General features: G+C 37.8%; 1 protein-coding gene across 3 annotated transcripts in view; it reads right to left on the bottom strand.

Annotated features, from left to right (window-relative positions):
• LOC149781515 (uncharacterized) overlaps positions 1–19,435 on the bottom strand; it is a 169,443-nt gene that overhangs the window by 13,176 nt on the left and 136,832 nt on the right. For all 3 annotated transcript variants that reach the window (XM_089935596.1, XM_089935598.1, XM_089935597.1), the window contains exons 12-18: positions 19,078–19,256; positions 17,929–18,081; positions 15,486–15,687; positions 8,167–8,256; positions 5,824–5,990; positions 3,436–3,624; positions 1,859–1,938 (exon numbers count right to left, since the gene is read on the bottom strand). In XM_089935596.1, coding sequence (XP_089791722.1) covers positions 1,859–1,938; positions 3,436–3,624; positions 5,824–5,990; positions 8,167–8,256; positions 15,486–15,687; positions 17,929–18,081; positions 19,078–19,256 — 1,060 coding nt within the window. The remainder of the gene's footprint in view (positions 1–1,858; positions 1,939–3,435; positions 3,625–5,823; positions 5,991–8,166; positions 8,257–15,485; positions 15,688–17,928; positions 18,082–19,077; positions 19,257–19,435) is intronic.

Below are 19,435 nucleotides of genomic sequence, written 5' to 3'. Positions count from 1 at the left end.
CACTCGGGCCCCCCCCCCCCCAACTGATAGTTAGTATTTTAAAAAGGTTAACATAATGAATAATAATAAAGAGAACTAATCGAAATGTTCAATCTGGCGTGTCAAATATGTTATGTATAGGTGGTGTTCCTATTTTGAAACACATGGTTAACAAAGGAATGATGTATGTTGCTTTGTTGTTTGCCGTTTATGCAAAGAATTATATGCATCCCCCCCTTCTTGCTGGCGAGCTTCACAAAGTAAAAGTCCGTCAACCAAGAGTTCTGAAATTTAGTTTTTTTTGCTTTCTAAATCGCCTTTTAAAATTAATAGCACTTGAACACTATTTCGACAACTGAAATAATCATGCATTCCAATTCATATATGGGTTAAAATCTGACTTGAAAAAGTGTTGTCACTGTTCACGAACTTGTCAATAATCTTTGACACTGATGGATTAAACAATCTCATTCAAGGCACTGATATCTAATAACTTTTGTTTGCCTACATGCATCTAGCATCTGTTTGATTTAGGTATATTGGGCTGTTCCACTTAATGATATTTTCACCTATTAGCACAATCAGCTCACCCACTGCAGTCTTCAAACATATCACACTAGCTGTTGTGAGCCAGTTATGTAATACATGAAATGGTAGTTTATACCTGACTGCTCTGCCTTTTAGTTGCCTTTATTTAAATGGCCCAATGGATGGATTTACATCAGCTTCAATCATGACTGCTTACCGTTATACATTCTACATGTACCAGGTCTATAAACTGGAATTTGTTGGGGTTTTCTTGAAGATTACTGAAAATCATTTACTTTAAAAAATGCACAATAGTAATGAGCACATAGTGATCCAACTGGAAGGCTGACTGAATACTAATGAGCACATCAGTGATCCAACTGGAAGGCTTACTGAATACTAATGAGCACATCAGTGATCCAACTGGAAGGCTGACCGAATACTAATAAGCACATCAGTGGTCCAACTGGAAGGCTTACTGAATACTAATGAGCACATCAGTGGTCCAACTGGAAGGCTTACTGAATACTAATGAGCACATCAGTGATCCAACTGGAAGGCTTACTGAATACTAATGAGCACATCAGTGATCCAATTGGAAAGCTTACTGAATACTAATGAACACATCAGTGGTCCAACTGGAAGGCTGACCGAATACTAATAAGCACATCAGTGGTCCAACTGGAAGGCTTACTGAATACTAATGAGCACATCAGTGGTCCAACTGGAAGGCTTACTGAATACTAATGAGCACATCAGTGGTCCAACTGGAAGGCTGACCGAATACTAATAAGCACATCAGTGGTCCAACTGGAAGGCTTACTGAATACTAATGAGCACATCAGTGGTCCAACTGGAAGGCTTACTGAATACTAATGAGCACATCAGTGATCCAACTGGAAGGCTTACTGAATACTAATGAGCACATCAGTGATCCAATTGGAAAGCTTACTGAATACTAATGAACACATCAGTGACCCAACTGGAAGTCTTACTTAATACTAATGAGAACATTAGTGATCCAACTAGAAGGCTTATTTAATACTAATGAGAACATTAGTGATCCAACTAGAAGGCTTAATGGATACTAATGAGCAAGTGCATTTAATCATAACTAGTCTCATGATAGGCACAGATGAGAGTTAAAAAAAGAGTATGTCACATGATCATGGGAATGAAAATGCAACAAAGAAATCCCTAAAATGTCAACAAAACCCCTGATAATCTTCACTCCAATGACCAAGATTCTCTGCTTTTTTATCATGCTAAACATCTGAGAACTGTGAAATCAGGAAAAACATGAAGATTTTAATGCCTGTAATATGTACATTGTGTGTATGCATGTACATACCCCATTCTTCATATATCTTCTCACTGTCATCAGCATCCTGGCTGGGACAAATTGCATCAATCCATCTTGCTCTGTCACTCCTGTTTAATAAGCACAAAATAAATATTTCAGTAAATATGTATACCATCTTCAGATACAGGTTTTTGCCTTTTTGAGCCAATTACTAAAGCCCTTGAGGTAATCCCAATAATCATAGCAGGTAATCCCAATAATCATAGCAGGTAATCCCAATGATCATAGCAGGGTCTGATCACCAACTTGAAAAGCCCAAAAATATAATCCAGTGATCATAGCAGGGTCTGATCACCAACTCGAAAAGCCCAATAATATAATCCAGTAATCATAGCAGGGTATGATCACCAACTCAAAAATCCCAATAATATAATCCAGTGATCATAGCAGGGTCTGATCACCAACTCGAAAAGCCCAATAATATAATCCAATGATCATAGCAGGGTATGATCACCAACTCAAAAAGCCCAATAACATAATCCAGTGATCATAGCAGGGTCTGATCACCAACTTGAAAAGCCCAATAATATAATCTGGTGATCACAGCAGGAGACGATCACCAACTCGAAAAGCCCAATAATATAATCCAGTGATCATAGCAGGGTCTGATCACCAACTCGAAAAGCCCAATAATATAATCCAGTGATCACAGCAGGGTCTGATCACCAACTCGAAAAGCCCAATAATATAATCCAGTGATCATAGCAGGATCTGATCACCAACTCAAAAAGCCGAAAAGCCCAATAATATAATCCAGTGATCATAGCAGGATCTGATCACCAACTCGAAAAGCCCAATAATATAATCCAGTGATCACAGCAGGGTCTGATCACCAACTTGAAAAGCCCAATAATATAATCCAGTAATCATAGCAGGGTCTGATCACCAACTCAAAAAGCCCAATAATATAATCTGGTGATCATAGCAGGATCTGATCACCAACTCGAAAAGCCCAATAATATAATCCGGTTATCACAGCAGGAGATAATCACCAACTCAAAAAGCCCAATAATATAATCCAATGATCATAGCAGGGTCTGATCACCTACTCGAAAAGCCCAATAATATAATCCAGTGATCATAGCAGGATCTGATCACCAACTCGAAACACCCAATAATATAATCCAGTGATCACAGCAGGGTCTGATCACCAACTCGAAAAGCCCAATAATATAATCCAGTGATCATAGCAGGGTCTGATCACCAACTCAAAAAGCCCAATAATATAATCCAGTGATCAAAGCAGGGTCTGATCACCAACTCCAGAAGACTAGGAGGTGATCAGTCTGGGACATGTAGTACTCACAGTCTGGCTCTGATTTATCTATCAAGAACATTTAGTAATACTCATGGATTGGCACAAATCTACTTGGGACATGTAGTTCTCTCAGTCTGGCTCTGATTTATCTATCTAGGACATTTAGTAATACTCATGGATTGGCACAAATCTACCTGGGACATGTAGTAGTACTCACAGACAGGCACCAATCTATCAAGGACATGTAGTAATATTCATGAATCGGCACAAGTCTATCTAGGGCATTAGGACATGTAGCAATACTTACGGATTGGCACAAGTAAGCACCATTTCCACTTGTTTCTTCATAAAATTTTCTAGTAACACCAGGAGGAACACATTTTTAGTTCCACTTGGCACACCATTTGGCAGATAACGAGATTTCTCTGGGTTGTCAATGCACTCAACCATCAAGGCATTTCTCATTGCATAGTCAATAACCAAATACTGTGTATTGCTGAAAAGATAATGTAAGAAAAAATGTGAGCAATAACTTTCAATTCTGAAGTGTGCTTGAAATATGCTTAGCGAAAATACTTCTCACTGTGCTGACACATTTTGTTTATTAATAACATCATAAGAATGTCTCTACTGTCAACATGCATTACCTGCATAAAATAAAGTTTACCATAATGGTCACCTGACTTCAGTGAACATAAGCACATTATTAAGTACAGTCAACTGACCAGGAGAACTAGATCATCTCGGGTGTGATCCACTGATGGCACACACGCATGCTTCTCTATCTGGAAATGTCAAACACTCATGAGAGATGATGCAGATTTCAAGATCTACTGATGTTGCACACTTGTGCTGTACTATCTGGAGATGTGAGAGATGGTGTAGATTTCCAGATCCAATGATGTCAACACGCACAATAGATGATACAGATCCAGTGACGTTACACACTTAACAATAGATGATACAGACTCACTGATGTTAAACACTCACAACAGATGATACAGATCCACTGATGTTAAACACTCACAATAGATGATACAGACTCACTGATGTTAAACACTCACAACAGATGATACAGATCCACTGATGTTAAACACTCACAACAGATGATACAGATCCACTGATGTTAAACACTCACAATAGATGATACAGACTCACTGATGTTAAACACTCACAACAGATGATACAGATCCACTGATGTTAAACACTCACAACAGATGATACAGATCCACTCATGTTGCACACTTAACAATAGATGATACAGATCCAATGATGTTACACACTCAAAAATAGATGATACAGATCCACTGAAAAATTTCTACATGACAATAGTTCTGAATGCTTTTAAACATAACCATACACAATCAGAAACCATTAGTAGGTGATACATATATCAATATCGATTCAATCTGTGCATTGTTTATAGGTATATAAATCAGAGCAATAATGGATGGGTTTAGGGCCAAATAAATACAGGGCAATACTGGATGGGTTTACAGGTATATAAATCAGGGCTATACCGGATGGGTTTATAGGTATATAAATCAGGGCAATACCAGATGGGTTTATATGTCATATAAATACAGGGCAATACTGGATGGGTTTATAGGTATATAAGTCATAGCAATACTGGATGAGTTTATAGGTATATAAATCAGGGCAATACCAGATGGATTTATTGATACAGAAGTCAGGGCAATACTAATGGGTTTATAGGTACATGTGTGTGTGTGTGTGATTAGGATTTTTAACATTGCTTTAACAATTTTTCAGTCATATCGCTACGATGTCTGCAGTGTGGCAGTTTATGGTGATGTCTAGCACTGAAGCATCATGCTGCAGACATGTAGCATGATGTCCCACCCAGTCACATTATCCTGACACCAGGCCAACCAGTCCTAACACTAACCTCTTAATGCTGAGCATCTAGCGAGGCAGCTGTTAGTACCGATTTTGTAAGTCTTTGGTATGACTCAGCCAGGGTTTGAACCCACGACCTCCCACTTCCGAGGCGGACGCTCTAACCACTAGGCCACCAGAGCGGTTATAGGTACATAAATCAGGGCAATACCAGATGGGTTTGTAGGTATATAAATCAGAGCAATACTGGATGGGTTTATTGGTATATAAATCAGGGCAATACTGGATGGGTTTATAAGTACACAAATCAGTAAATAATTTGACATGTGCTACATCATCAATAATGTATTTGTCTTCCAGCTAGCCATTATATAGGATCACTGCAGTGGAATCTATGGAGTCATGGAAGAAGAAAATGGCATTTTGTTCTGTCAATGACCTGTCGGTATACAATGTTGAAACTGCATTGGTATCTATGGAGTCACTGAAGAAGAATGTGGTATTTTATTCTGTCAATGGCCTGTCTGTATACAATATTAAAACTGCATTGGTATCTATGGAGTCATGGAAGAAGAATATGGTATTTTATTCTGTCAATGGCCTGTCTGTATACAATGTTAAAAATGACAAATAAGTGTCACCATAATTGGATCAAGGCTCTGGAGAATGTACAAACTTAATTAGTGAAAATATACAACATATTTTTTCCAAAAGCTAAGTAAAGAGATTAGTCTTGGAACTAAATCACCAAACTAAGAAATAGCAAACAATATTTTAAAAGGATGTTCTCTGACAGAGTTAATGTTTTTTAGCACAGACTGGTTTTTAGTCCTACCTCTTTTTCTTTGTAATCAGCATGATATCACTGAATAAGAAGAGGCAGAGATTCTGTCTGGATGGCTTGCCCTTCCCAAAAGGAAGTCTGCTGCTGGATTCATTGCGAATTCTTCCAACTTCACCTTGCTTTACTAAAAACCGGGAAGCAGAAATCAGAGGAATTTCCTGGAAGACAAAAAAGGCTGTGTTGCACCATAGAGAAAAAGACAGTCTTCTACAAATTGTGAAGACACATTAACTTTAAAAGGGACAAAGAAAGCTACAATACAGTATTTAATGCACTAGTAACAGTGAAAAACAAAATGAGACAATCTTTTTTGCATTGACAGTTTTGTCACTGAACTATTGGCCTGCATTCACTATACATGTAATCTTCTCCTTGGATATTTACATTATTGCAACAGGAGCTATATTAAGTGCACGAGTAATTCCTACAAACAAAACAAACAGGATTTAATACCTCTATCACCTGACCTGTATCACCTGACAAGTGACAAGAAACTGTTGGATTGATTATCTGTATTGCCTGACAAGTGACAAGAAACTGTCTGATTATCTGTATTGCCTGACAAGTGACAAGAAACTGTTTATCTGTATTGCCTGACAAGTGACAAGAAACTGTTTGATTATCTGTATTGCCTGACAAGTGACAAGAAACTGTTTATCTGTATTGCCTGACAAGTGACAAGAAACTGTTTGATTATCTGTATTGCCTGACAAGTGACAAGAAACTGTTTGATTATCTGTATTGCCAAACAAGTGACAAGATCTGCTCTTTGCAATTTTCCATCCTGGATCTTGCACTCATTTAACTTTCATGTTCTCTCAGTACCTACCATCAATTATTATAATAATTCTCATTTTTTCATAATTATTTTTATTGTTAACTAATAATTTATTAATTAAATGTCAAGCTGTCTATTTCTGGAAATTTTTCAAACAGGAAATTTAATCCCTTTTTCTTGTTAATTCAACCCTCAAAATACATTACACAAACATCAGAAAAGTGACTCTACATTGCAACTCAGCAACTACTATCTATAACATTATCCTTGAATGCTATCATTGACAAATAGGTTACTTTAAGATGGAAATGAATTCACATTTAAATATTTTATCACCAATGGTGACTCTGGCTATTCTAGCACCAACAAAGAAGTAGCCAGACATGCATTAAAGAAAAATAGGTCAATTTTTAAATCATTCTTAGAGTTAAAATCACTAAAACGGGCAAACAGAAATCAAGATTTGGGCGACTTTAGCAAAGAAATTGCAGAAATCCCCACAATGCTGTTATCCTCATAGTGCAACACTATGCATATATATATATATATATATATATATATATATATATATATATATATATATATATATATATATATCTCTGTACTGTCATGCATCGGTGTGAACAAAACAGATAGTGTTATGAAAGAAAGATTTCATGATTTGTTTCTTTATGTTTTTTTCTTATATACAGTTATTCCTCACTATGGTTTCTGTTACAAGGCAAGCATGACCATCAATCCCATTTCATTAAGTGATAGTAAAATGATATGTAATATATACTTCTTTATAAGGTGGTCTCACTACAAGGCAGTATACTTTATGGCTCCGATGGATGGTGTTATAATGAGGGAGTACTGTATATAGAAAAATAGTTTCATGCTACATGTCTCTACTTAACCCTGAAGTCAAGTTGCCTGACCATAAGGCACTACATATTTCGCTTTATCCTTAAAATCAACATCATGTCTCTCGTTATCCTTAAAGTCAAATTGCTTGGCAATAAACCACATCATATCTCACCTTATCCTTAAAATAGTCAAGTTACCTGAAAATAATGCACTAAATATATCATCTTATCCTTCAAGTTAGGATGATTGGCAATAAGGCATATCATATCTCACCTTAACCTAAATGTAAAATTGCTTGGCAACAAGGTACATCATGTTTCACCATAACCTTAAAGTCAAGTTGTTTGGCAATAAGGTACATCATTTCCCACCTTAACCGTAAAGTCAATTAACCTGGCACTGAGAAACACCATGTCTCACATTATCCTTAAAGTCAAGTTGCTTTGCAATAAGGTACATGTCTCAACTTGACCTTAGAGTCAAGTTGCTTGGCAATAATGCATATCATGTCTCACCCTGATGTTAGAGTCAAGTTGCTTGGCAATAATGCATGTCATGTCTCACCTTGACCCTGAATTCAAGTTGACTGTCAATATGGTATATCATTCCCAACTTATCCTTGCAGCCATGTTGCTTGGCAATAAGGCAATACATAACTCAACTTAACCTTAACGTCCATCTTTCCAGTAAAGCACTAAATGTCTCACCTTAACCTTGAAGTCAAGCTGCTTGGCTATAAGGCACATCTGTTCTGTCTGCTGCATTCTCTTGGCACCTTCATTACAACGTCTCACCAACTGCAGGAAAATGATTGATTAGTTCAATGATTCATTCATTTATAGATGTTTAATGGTACATCAATGCAAGAAAGGTTTTATTGTGCCATGGCAATGGAGTAAACTTTTGCCCAAAGAGAATGCACAGGCCCATCCCAATTAAATTTGAGCTGGAATCAAACCTGCACCCTTCTGGTTACAAGTCTGGCACTCTATCCACTCTACAACTGTGGCTCCTAACTGCTGGAAAAATGAAGAAGATAGCAAGATCTTCAAAGTTTTAACTTTTGAAAACACATAAATAGGCAAAAAAGGAGCCAAGTTAGTGGAACACAGCTATGGTGGTCACTATACTTTGACCACAAACTTTTATTTGGTCCTAAAAGCAGAAAAACATTAATTTCCCAATAATGCTCATATGCTGACCAAAACGATAGACCAAAAGGTGTTTGTGTGTGATTTGGATTTTTAACGTAGCTTTAAAAAAAAATCAGTCATATTGCTATGATGTCTGCAGTGTGACAGTTTATAGTGATGTCTAGCACTGGGGCATCATGCCGCAGGTATGTAGCATGATGTCCCACCCAGTCACATTATCCTGACACCAGGCTGACCAGTCCTAACACTAACCTCTTAATGCTGAGCGCCAAGTGAGGCAGATGTTAGTACCTACCATTTTTATAAGCCTTTGGTATGACTTGACCGAGGATCGAACCCATGACCTCCTGCATCTGACGTGGATACTCTAACCACTAGGCCAATGGAGCAGTCCATAGATCAAAAGGAAAAGAAGTATTTTGTGCTCGTCACTAGTTATGTGGTTTAGCCTAATTCACCACACAGATGTTTTTGATGACCTTAGTTCCGCTAAATTATTGTTCGGTTTTTTTCATTATAGCCAAAGACATCAATAGGCCTGGACAACACAGTACACAAACAGATTTGGACAATAATTAATTTAAAGGTGAAATTGTTTTCGGGTCACAGTACAAAAACTCATAATAACTACATAAATAATCAAGGAAAGGTGACCACAGCTATATCTTTTGACTGTAGCACTGACACTGACCTTACAACTTTGGACATCTATTAAATTTCACAAAGTTTTAGTTTGGTCCTCACCAGCATAGTGAAAAAAGGGACCAAATCTTCTAAGATTTAAAAAAGGCAAAGTTTCATTAAAATGAGATCTAAAGGTTGCGTGTCATCTACGTTTATCTTAGAAAAGATTATTTCACAAGTCATTAATCTCAACTTGCAAATTACATAAGAAAACATTTTATTTAAAAAAAATGGTTTTGACAATACAAACCTATTCATAGCATGTTAGGACTAAACTACCTTGAAAATTCATCCCTCTCAAACTAAAGATAATGCTCACCACAACATTTGGATTGTTTCAGCAACAAATGTGCTAAAGGTCTACTGCCTGATGAGGTGGAACCAGACTAAAGTTGTCTGCCCTTGGATGGGAGAACTGGTTCTGAATCCCATCAATCATCAGCTAGTGCTGAAGCAGATGTTCACGTTCTTCTACAGATGCAACTGCAAGGTGGGTTTTGGGTGTGTGTGTGTATATTATGATCAGGCAAATGGTGTCAAAAATATACAATAAAGAATTGGTTTCATCGTCAAATGATAACCCGATTATAATATACCAGGAAAACTGTAAAGAGTAAGAGGTAGTTATATCCTCTTACCATGGAACTGGTCTCTGGTCTCCTAATGTAAATGTAGACCCTTAAAGTTTTATGTGAGAAATGGACTGGAGACTGGCATATGGCACATGCATGACTGGCATATGGTATATGCATGACTGGCATATGGTATATGCATGACTGGCATACGGTATATGCATGACTGGCATATGGTACATGCATGACTGGCATATGGTACATGGTACATGCATGACTGGCATATGGTATATGCATGACTGGCATATGGTACATGCATGACTGGCATATGGTATATGCATGACTGGCATATGGTACATGGTACATGCATGACTGGCATATGGTACATGCATGACTGGCATATGGTACATGCATGACTGGCATATGGTACATGCATGACTGGCATATGGTATATGCATGACTGGCATATGGTATATGCATGACTGGCATATGGTATATGCATGACTGGCATATGGTATATGCATAACTGCTGCAGAATGATCTGGCCTGTTGTGCTATTGACATAGGTTCAAAAAAGGTCAAATTAAGCCCTTATAATCAAGTGGTTAGAGCGTCCGCCTCGGATGCAGGATGTCGTGGGTTCAATCCCAGGCCGAGTCATACCAAAGACTTACAAAAATGGTACTAACAGCTGCCTCGCTTGGCGCTCAGCATTAAGAGGTTAGTGTTAGGACTGGTCGGCCCGGTGTCAGGATAATGTGACTGGATGGGACATCATGCTACATGTCTGCGGCATGATGCCCCAGTGCTAGACATCACTATAAACTGCCACATTGCAGACATCGTAGCGATATGACTGAAAAATTGCTAAAGCTACGTAAAAATTTCAAATCACATCACATCACCTTATGATCAAAAAGCCTCGAAGATAAAAGCTAGATAATTCCATATCTGACCACCATTCCATTGCCTGGATGGTACCAGTTACAGAGCAGTTGGAATGCTATGCAAGTGGCAACTGCCTTAACTTTGTGAGCCTATAAGCACAATGAATTCATCTGGAATTTGATAGCTCCTTTTATGGTGATTGAATAATCAGTTGTATCCATGATGATAGAGTGCAGGCATAAATATCATCCTTTCCTTCTTGAGTGGTAAGAAGAAACAATGTCCCTCTTATGACTGGCTCAGTATGTTTGAGGTACTGCTACAGAGCCCAGAAGTCCTGCAGATGCCCCCAAGACAAAGAGGGACAAAGAAGATAGCATTTTTATGACAATGGACCTGTTTGCAATCTGAAGGAATCTGTTCTGGGCAATGAAAACAGGGGTGTGTCATGAGAGAAACCAACCATCATGGCAGATCTGGTGATAGTTTGGGTTGAGCAATAAGGAATGCATCTCACTGATTCTTACTGATTGCTAAAGTGACTAGGAAGTAAGTCTTGTAAGAGAGACGCTACACAGTGTCTCATTCACCCATATAAGAAAATAGGGACGAGTTTATTTTGGGCAAAGGACCTTCAGTCAAGAAAAGTCAAAATCTGCAAGAAGATTGGAAGGTTTGTTCTTGCAAAATATCCTTCTTCATAATGGCAAAACATATCTGAAAAATAATGTGAAATGGCAGCCTTGATTGCGATGGGACCTAACTTCTTTCCCTGAAGAGACTTATGAAGGCATTAGCAATCTGTGGTACTGACGCTTTTAAAGGAGAGATATGTTTCTGCTCACACCACTGGAAGAAAATTCCATTTCGTGTCACAGGTTTTTAATGTTGTTGGCCTTCTTGCTCTAGCAATTCTGTTTTTCAATTGTTCAGTGAAATGTTTCTTCTTTTGAGCGATTATTTGATATGAAGCAGGTGCACAGCTCAAAATTGATGAGTTCAGATGAAAAACCAGTATTCATGGTTGTTTCAGATGTGAAGAATCTTCAGTGATTCTCTGCATGAAGGTTCAAGAGGTCATTGATTCATGCTTATTCCCACTCAAGGGGAGCAATCAGGCTTAACTGATACTGCATTTAGGTTGTGGGAATTAGAGGGTTGGGTAAAAGACATTTATTTACTGTATGTATTGAGCCTGTTCCTACTGAGGCAAAGGGCATCGGATGCTCAGGCTTTCATATCTAAGACTGTTGAGATGAAAGTCAGGGAGCTTGACATTCCACCACATCTTAAGAAGATCCAGGAGAGGCTAACACCGAAGGGTAAATATTTGGATGAAGAGACCATTCAGCATGAACCAGTTGAATACAATCAGGGCAAGTCTGCTAGGATACTGAATTGGCATGGGATGTGGTGGACTTGGGATGTGGTGAACTTGGGATGTGGAACTGAAGAAAATCACCTGTCAAAATCCCATAACACAGGACAGATAGTGGCTAACAACGCATCTCTGTGAGATGCAAGTTAAAAGATGTAGCACAGCTACTGCATTAGACAGAAAGTTTCATGCCGTTCCATTAAATACACAAGCCAATAGAAAGGCTGGCTCCAATGTATATTTCCACAGAAAGACTGGCTCCCATGTGTATGGGTCCAGGCTGTGTTCAGATTACTGAAATATAGCCACTAAGACCATGTCAAGCATGGATCCAATCTATTTGGCTTCTGAATCAGCTAATATGAAATGATGAAGAATTTCTGGTCCGTATGCACAGAAGTTGTTGACAATACCACAAACATGATGTATCAGTGAGACAAACTTGTGTATGTCTTGTCAGAAGCTGGGCTGACAGTTGATGGTGAAAAGTTCTGCTAACACTTGGTAGATGTTAATGACTCAACTACACTGAAGTTATTTGAAAGAATGATGACCTTAGGATTAATTAATGTGGCAATTCAATATGTTGCCACTGGCGCAGGAGGCAGAGGAGAACATAACTCTGGAGGCAGGATATACATTTTCCACCTGCATCGGTGAATGTCTTTTTATTGGGAGTACTTGATTGGCAGGACAGTGGTTGTCTTATTAAATTGGAAGTACTTGATTGGCAGTATTGTGAATGTCTTTTTAGACTGGAAGTACTTGATTGGCAAGATCAGGAATGTCTTTCTTAGATTGGGAATACTTGATTGACAGGATAGTGAGTGTCTTTTTAGACTGGGATTACTTGACTGGCAAGATAGTAAGTGTCCTTTTCGATTGGGAGTACTTGATTACAGGATAGTAAGTGTCCTAACAGATTGGGAGTACTTCATTGACAGGACAGTGGCGCCGATTAGATTGGGAGTACTTGATTGGCAGGATCATGAATGTCTTTTTCAACTAGGAGTATTTGATTGGCAGGATATTGAATGTCATATTAGAAGTGGGAGTACTTCTTTGGATATCAATGGTCCGAGGAAGAAAGATTATGGTGTTATGAATGACCTATGCACTTGGACAAGCAGGATAATGGTGCATCATACTGTGAAGGTTGAAATGACTGAGCTGTCCAAGAAAGTTGTCATAAAAAAGACTGGATCTCAGTTATATTTTGATATGGTTGTCTCCAGGCATTCACAATGCATGCCATTAATGTCCAAGGCTCATACCAGGAATGCTGCAGAGGTATAGAGCCATTATGGCAATAGACCTGTCTGTTGCTGGTCTGTGATACTTCCATGGATGGATCCGATACTGCACTGTATGGGTTGCATCTGGTGCTGGATTGTACGGGTTGGTTCACAAAATCCAGTACTGGTTACGCTGTTTGTCCTGAGCAGGTCTAGTGTGACTGTATGTTAGATGTATGTTAGGGCTGGGACTGGGTGTAACAAGACAATTGATCACAGTACCCAGTCTCTGTAGTCCAAGGCATAGGTAAAGGCTGTACCAGAGATGGAATAGACATGGTCCATGGTCAACTTTTGTCAAGTGCAGCCCATGAAAGGTAACCATCGACACTAACAGTGTCTGCCTGTGATAATGGAATATCCATGACTGGTCCAGTTGTGCCACCATACCTTGTCAGTATTGGCCTAATAGGTTGTGCTGTGCTGATAAGTTCTGGTTGTGTCACTACGGGACAATGGCAGAGCTGTTACTTTGTGAGATGGTATCAGAAATTGCCAAATTTTCTTTTGAACTGGCAGCATTTGCAGCAATACTGATGGTGTCCATAGCCTTTTCCTTGCCTTTCTCAACTCCCTCATTCATCTGGGTCATTTGCTGGTTTGTAACAGTTCCCCATCTTTCCTCAGAAAGGTTTGAGAAAGTTGCATGTATGGTTCAAACTGCATCCAGCACAAGTAATACAGGTATGGTTATTTTCACAGCTAGCTGGAACTGTTGCACCCCAAACTCTTAATGCTGCCTATTGTTGTTAATACCTATAATTTGAGAAATCAAAGCAATGGCATAGAGGTAAAATCAGTGAAGTGTCATACTGACCTTACTGTGAGGTGGATGATATGAATGAAGAAAACTGCCAGATATAAGATCTTATTACATGGAATAAATGATTACTTAATATGTGATAAATAATTAAATTACAAACAAGCTTAAGTTTTGAGATGAGTTGTGAGTCCTATAGTCCACATTTACATGGCACCAACTATTTTATCAAACAATGAACTGAGAAAGCTGGACAACTGAAGTGCTAAAAATGTCTACAATGATCACGGAACAATATTTATATATAAAAACCAATGGTTTGGATTATGCTTCCTCAAAGGTGAGAAAACTCCAAGGAATCCTTCTACTTATGAAATGGCAAAAAGTGGATCAGTGTTGATGAGATCTCAATAAAAGCACGCTGACAAGGCAAAAGAGGCAACCGTAACTGACAATTTATGGATCGGATTGCCAATCACTGTACTGATGGAGAGACCAGAGCATTCTGACATTTGCCAATCACTGTACTGATGGAGAGACCAGAGCATTCTGACATTTGCCAATCACTGTACAGATGGAGAGAGAGCATTCTGACATTTGCCAATCACTGTACAGATGGAGAGACCAGAGCATTCTGACATTTGCCAATCACTGTACTGATGGAGAGACCAGAGCATTCTGACATTTGCCAATCACTGTACTGATGGAGAGACCATAGTATTCTGACATTTGCCAATCACTGAACTGATGGAGAGACCAGAGTATTCTGACATTTGCCTTAACAAGCTGATGATCTTTTAGTACTCTGTTGCTAAAATAAGTCAAAAGATGTATTGAATGTCTTTTTAGATTCTGAGTACATGCTTGGCAGGATAGTGAATGTCTTTTTTAGATTGGCAGTACTTGATTTGAATGTCCTTTTAGATTGGAAGTACTTTACTGGCAGGATAATGACTGTCTTTTTCAACTGGTAGTACTGGATTGGCAGGACACTGAATGTCTTTTTATACTGGGAGCATTTGATTGGCTGGATAGTGGATGTCTTATTAGATTGGGAGTACTTGATTGGCAGGATATTGAATGTCTTTTTAGATTTTGAGCACTTGATTGGCAAGATAGTGTCTTTTTAGATTGGGAGTACTTGATTGGAAGGATAATGAATGTGCTCCTCAATTAATATATCTCAAATAAAATATTTAAAAAAATATTTTTTCCAACATATAAAAAAGTAAAATAGGCTCTGATGCCTGTAAGAAAAATGTCATCAAGGACTATCATACCAAAAAAAAGCTCACCTTATTCAACAATTCAAGGGCCTTCGTTGCTGATTTATGTCTATCAGTTCTAGGCTCCAGCCGATGACATATAGCATCCACCAATAAAGGAAGCCGTGTAATTCGTTGCATTGGCAGAAGTAGGAAAGAGATCATAGGTAGACCCTGACAGTCAGGATTTTGTTCCAACCGCTTTAAGGCCTCTGAAAAGTCAGGCTCCTTCCTGAAGTGGACAGTTTTTATAAATAAAGATCTTGATGTAATATTTACATAGGGTAAAAAAGTCATCTTAATTTCTGACCACCAGACTTATTCACTAGGTGATACCTGTAATGTCTTCCTGAGAATTTATCTTTTAACTCAGATGAGGAAAAAAAAGTCTTATACCTGTGTTCACTTAACAATCAGTCACAACTACAGCATTTTCTTTCACTTTAGGACTGATTCTCTAATGCTCAAAAATAATGTCATGGAGTTACATATAAAACCATTTCTTCCTTTCAACTATTGAACACAGAAACCATCTCTGATATTCTTCAGTGATAACAATATTTTAAAATTAAATACTGTGGTAGACATAATCCACTAGGCACCAATTTAATTCAGGTCAAAGTACATACCATTTAAAGTCATTTGGTGAAAAGCCCAAGGGGGAGTAGTGACAGCAAGATTTCAAGACAGGTATCTCAGTATCATAAGAAGTCTGTTTGTGGAAACTTCATATTGATATCGGCATCGAGGAGTAGAGATAACACTATTTTAAAGATGGCCATCATGGTGGCCATATTGATGATCAGTTTGCAGCATTTTAGGACCAACCAGACACCATAATAAATACCTCTGATTTAACCCTGTGCCAAAATGACTTTCTAAGAGGAGTAACAAAAACATGATTTTCTATTATTAGATGTAGAAATCAACACAATTTTAATTTAGGAACAATAAGACATTATAAGAAGTCTTCTGGTGTTCATCAGACTTTCTGTTTTGGAGACATATCAATAGCAAGATTTTGAAGATGGATGACATTGCGGTCATATTGGGTATCTCAGATTTGTAAAATTTCCATCTAGGACCAACATATATCATAAAATTTCTTTTGGAGAAGCACAATATCCAGCCATCTAGGAGGATAAGCAATAATAAGATTTTCATGATGATAATTGTGGTGGCCATACTGATGGTCAGATCAGCACCATGTTTATTTACTACCAACCTGACATCATAAAAAGTTTTTCTGAGAAAACCCCACACGGTATGACCAGAAAATCCCACACTAGTATTACCAGAAAACCCCACACTAGTATAACCGGAAACCCCCCCACTAGTATGACCGGTAAATCCCACACTAGTATGACCGGTCTTTCAGGTGAAATAATGGCAAGACTTTGAAGATGGCCACTGTGGCAGACATATTGGATGCGTGAGTGGCACTATTTTCATTTGGGACCAATGAAACATCTTAAGTTGTTTTAGTGATAACACTATGTTGATATCACCATACATTCAGAAGAGTACCAATAAAAATATTTTAAAGAGAGCTACTGCGGTGGCTATATTAGGCACGGGATATATACCATTTTCATTTGGGACTAACTAGACATACAGAATATCTTTTTGATGTCAATTTGACTTTCCATTCAGTAGGAGTAGCTATATTGAGATTTTCAAGATGGTTGCTCTTGTGGCCATACTGGATGTCCAAGTAGTACCATTTTCATTTAGGACCAAGAAGATCATGGAGTTAATGCATATGTAAAGTTGCATGGTGATCCTCCTTGAAGTTTAGAAGAAGTAAGTGATAACAAGATAGGATAAGATTCTGGTTTATGATCAGTACAGCTGAAGAATATAACTTGCTCATAATTTTCAAAGATATATGAAAATTGAGTAGTGTTAAGCATGCTGGATAAAAAGTAACTTATAAATTTCAATTTGCCTATATCAAGCCTTTTTTCCAAGATTGCAAATACTGACTGGCTAATAAAGCTTCTATTTTAACAGATGATGATGTTGTTGTTGTTGTTGTTGTAGGGTTTAACACCTTTTTTCAGCAAAAGATAGGCTATACATGGCGGCCAGTATAAATGGTGGAGAAAGAACCAGAGGAAACCCCAGAAAGAACCACTGACCAACGAGAAGCTACTAGCAAGCTTTCTCACATACCCACATTGGCCGAACCCGAGACTTGAACCAACGCAGACAGGTGAGATGGCAGTGATCCATAATGGTGTGAGCTTTAGACCACTTGGCCACTCAGGGCCCCAACTGATGATAATTGCTGATATTTACTAATACTCACTAAAATATGATATAGCATTAAGACAGACCAATGTGAGTATACCTCTATAGTATGCATATAAAAGATAGAATCTAATCAATTAAAACAAAATCAATTAACATCTATGTCACTGTACCCATGTACATGCATGTATTCATGTGTCTACCCAATTTTATTCTATACCTGAGAGCTGACACTGCCCTGTCCTGGTACATTTGATTGCTACAATATCGTACATAGCACTCAAAATTCCTGATGGCATGTTTTGAAATAATATCACAAACATCTGACAGGAGCACAGATTTCTGCCACGTAGCCTCTAGGTCCGCCAAGAATCTAGACAAAATAGAAGGAAAACGTATCATATTACCTGCATATAAAGTGCTGCCCAACTGCAAACGTAAAACTGAATATGGTGCTCATTACGTCTACATATCAGGTTGTACCCTTCTAATCTGACATTTTATTTTGGTATCTACTGTGTCATGCTTCCAGAGGTCATGAGACTACAGATAACACCTCTTAATATTTATTACAGTAGTTAGTATCCATACTTTTCACCCATCATGCACCATGCCACCCATAAGTGAAACTACTAACCAATCAATGTAGTTCATTAAACATTTTCCAAACAAGCCGTTATGAGAAAGATATTAATGTTAGATAAATGATAATACTATCCAACAAATCTGGAGAAAAAGATTTCACTAATGACCAGTCAAAGGTATCTACTGTGTCATGCTTCCAGAGGTCATGAGACTACAGATAACTAATGCCTCATAACGTTTATTATGGTAGTTAATATCCATACACATGTCTGCAATATCATCCATGATTATATGATAAAAACGAGTCTCTGCTTCAGCTTGATACCAAACAGTTTTCATTATGTCAAACGTTTGAGAATATTGTTTTACTGACCTCTGTTTTGAAACGTTCAACTATTTCCATGAAGAGTCTAATTTCATTTATTATCTATTGTTTTTGTAATTACTGAAACATAAAATAATTTAACAGACTTTACTGTGTAAAATTTGTGCTACAAACTATTGGTACTTTTGACATTAAGAAACTAACAGAAAATCTGCAACAGCAGATTAATAGCTTCCGAATGGTAAATACATAATCCTTATGTTAGTAATGAAATCTGTCATTTCTATGCCATGAAAATTTTTTTAAGCTGTTGACACACTAATTCTGTTCCCATCTCAATAGATGTGCGGAACCGAGCCACATTTTATGAATGTAACATAGGAGAGTACTTTCAAACAAATTTTAGTACAATGTACACCCGGAAAAACATCGGAATAAAATGGAAAAACATTTGTGCACCTTTCACTGGCATCCCTGATTGCACCAATATTAGAAAAAATTATATGTCTTTGTTGCTTGGTAATAACGCAGCGATCGGACATGTTCGAGGAAAACTCGGAGCTCATAAGGAACACATTAATCAAGACATTCAAACTCTTCAAGTATGTTGCCTCTGACGATATTATCTCAAACATGGACTGAAATGGAAAAAGATCTTGATTATTCAAAGCATAAAAAACAGTGATCATTTACAGCCAACATAAAAAAAAATGATTATTCACAGCTAATATCAAGAAAGTGATTATTCAAAGCTAATATAAAAACCGCTGATTTCACCAGGATTTTCAGATAGGGCAAAAATTTTCCCCTCTGGCCT

Source organism: Sinohyriopsis cumingii, chromosome 15 (genome assembly GCF_028554795.1).
Source record: "Sinohyriopsis cumingii isolate HCF-2022 chromosome 15, ASM2855479v2, whole genome shotgun sequence".
NCBI lineage: Eukaryota > Metazoa > Mollusca > Bivalvia > Unionida > Unionidae > Sinohyriopsis > Sinohyriopsis cumingii.
This window is presented reverse-complemented; position numbering and strand designations above follow the sequence as displayed.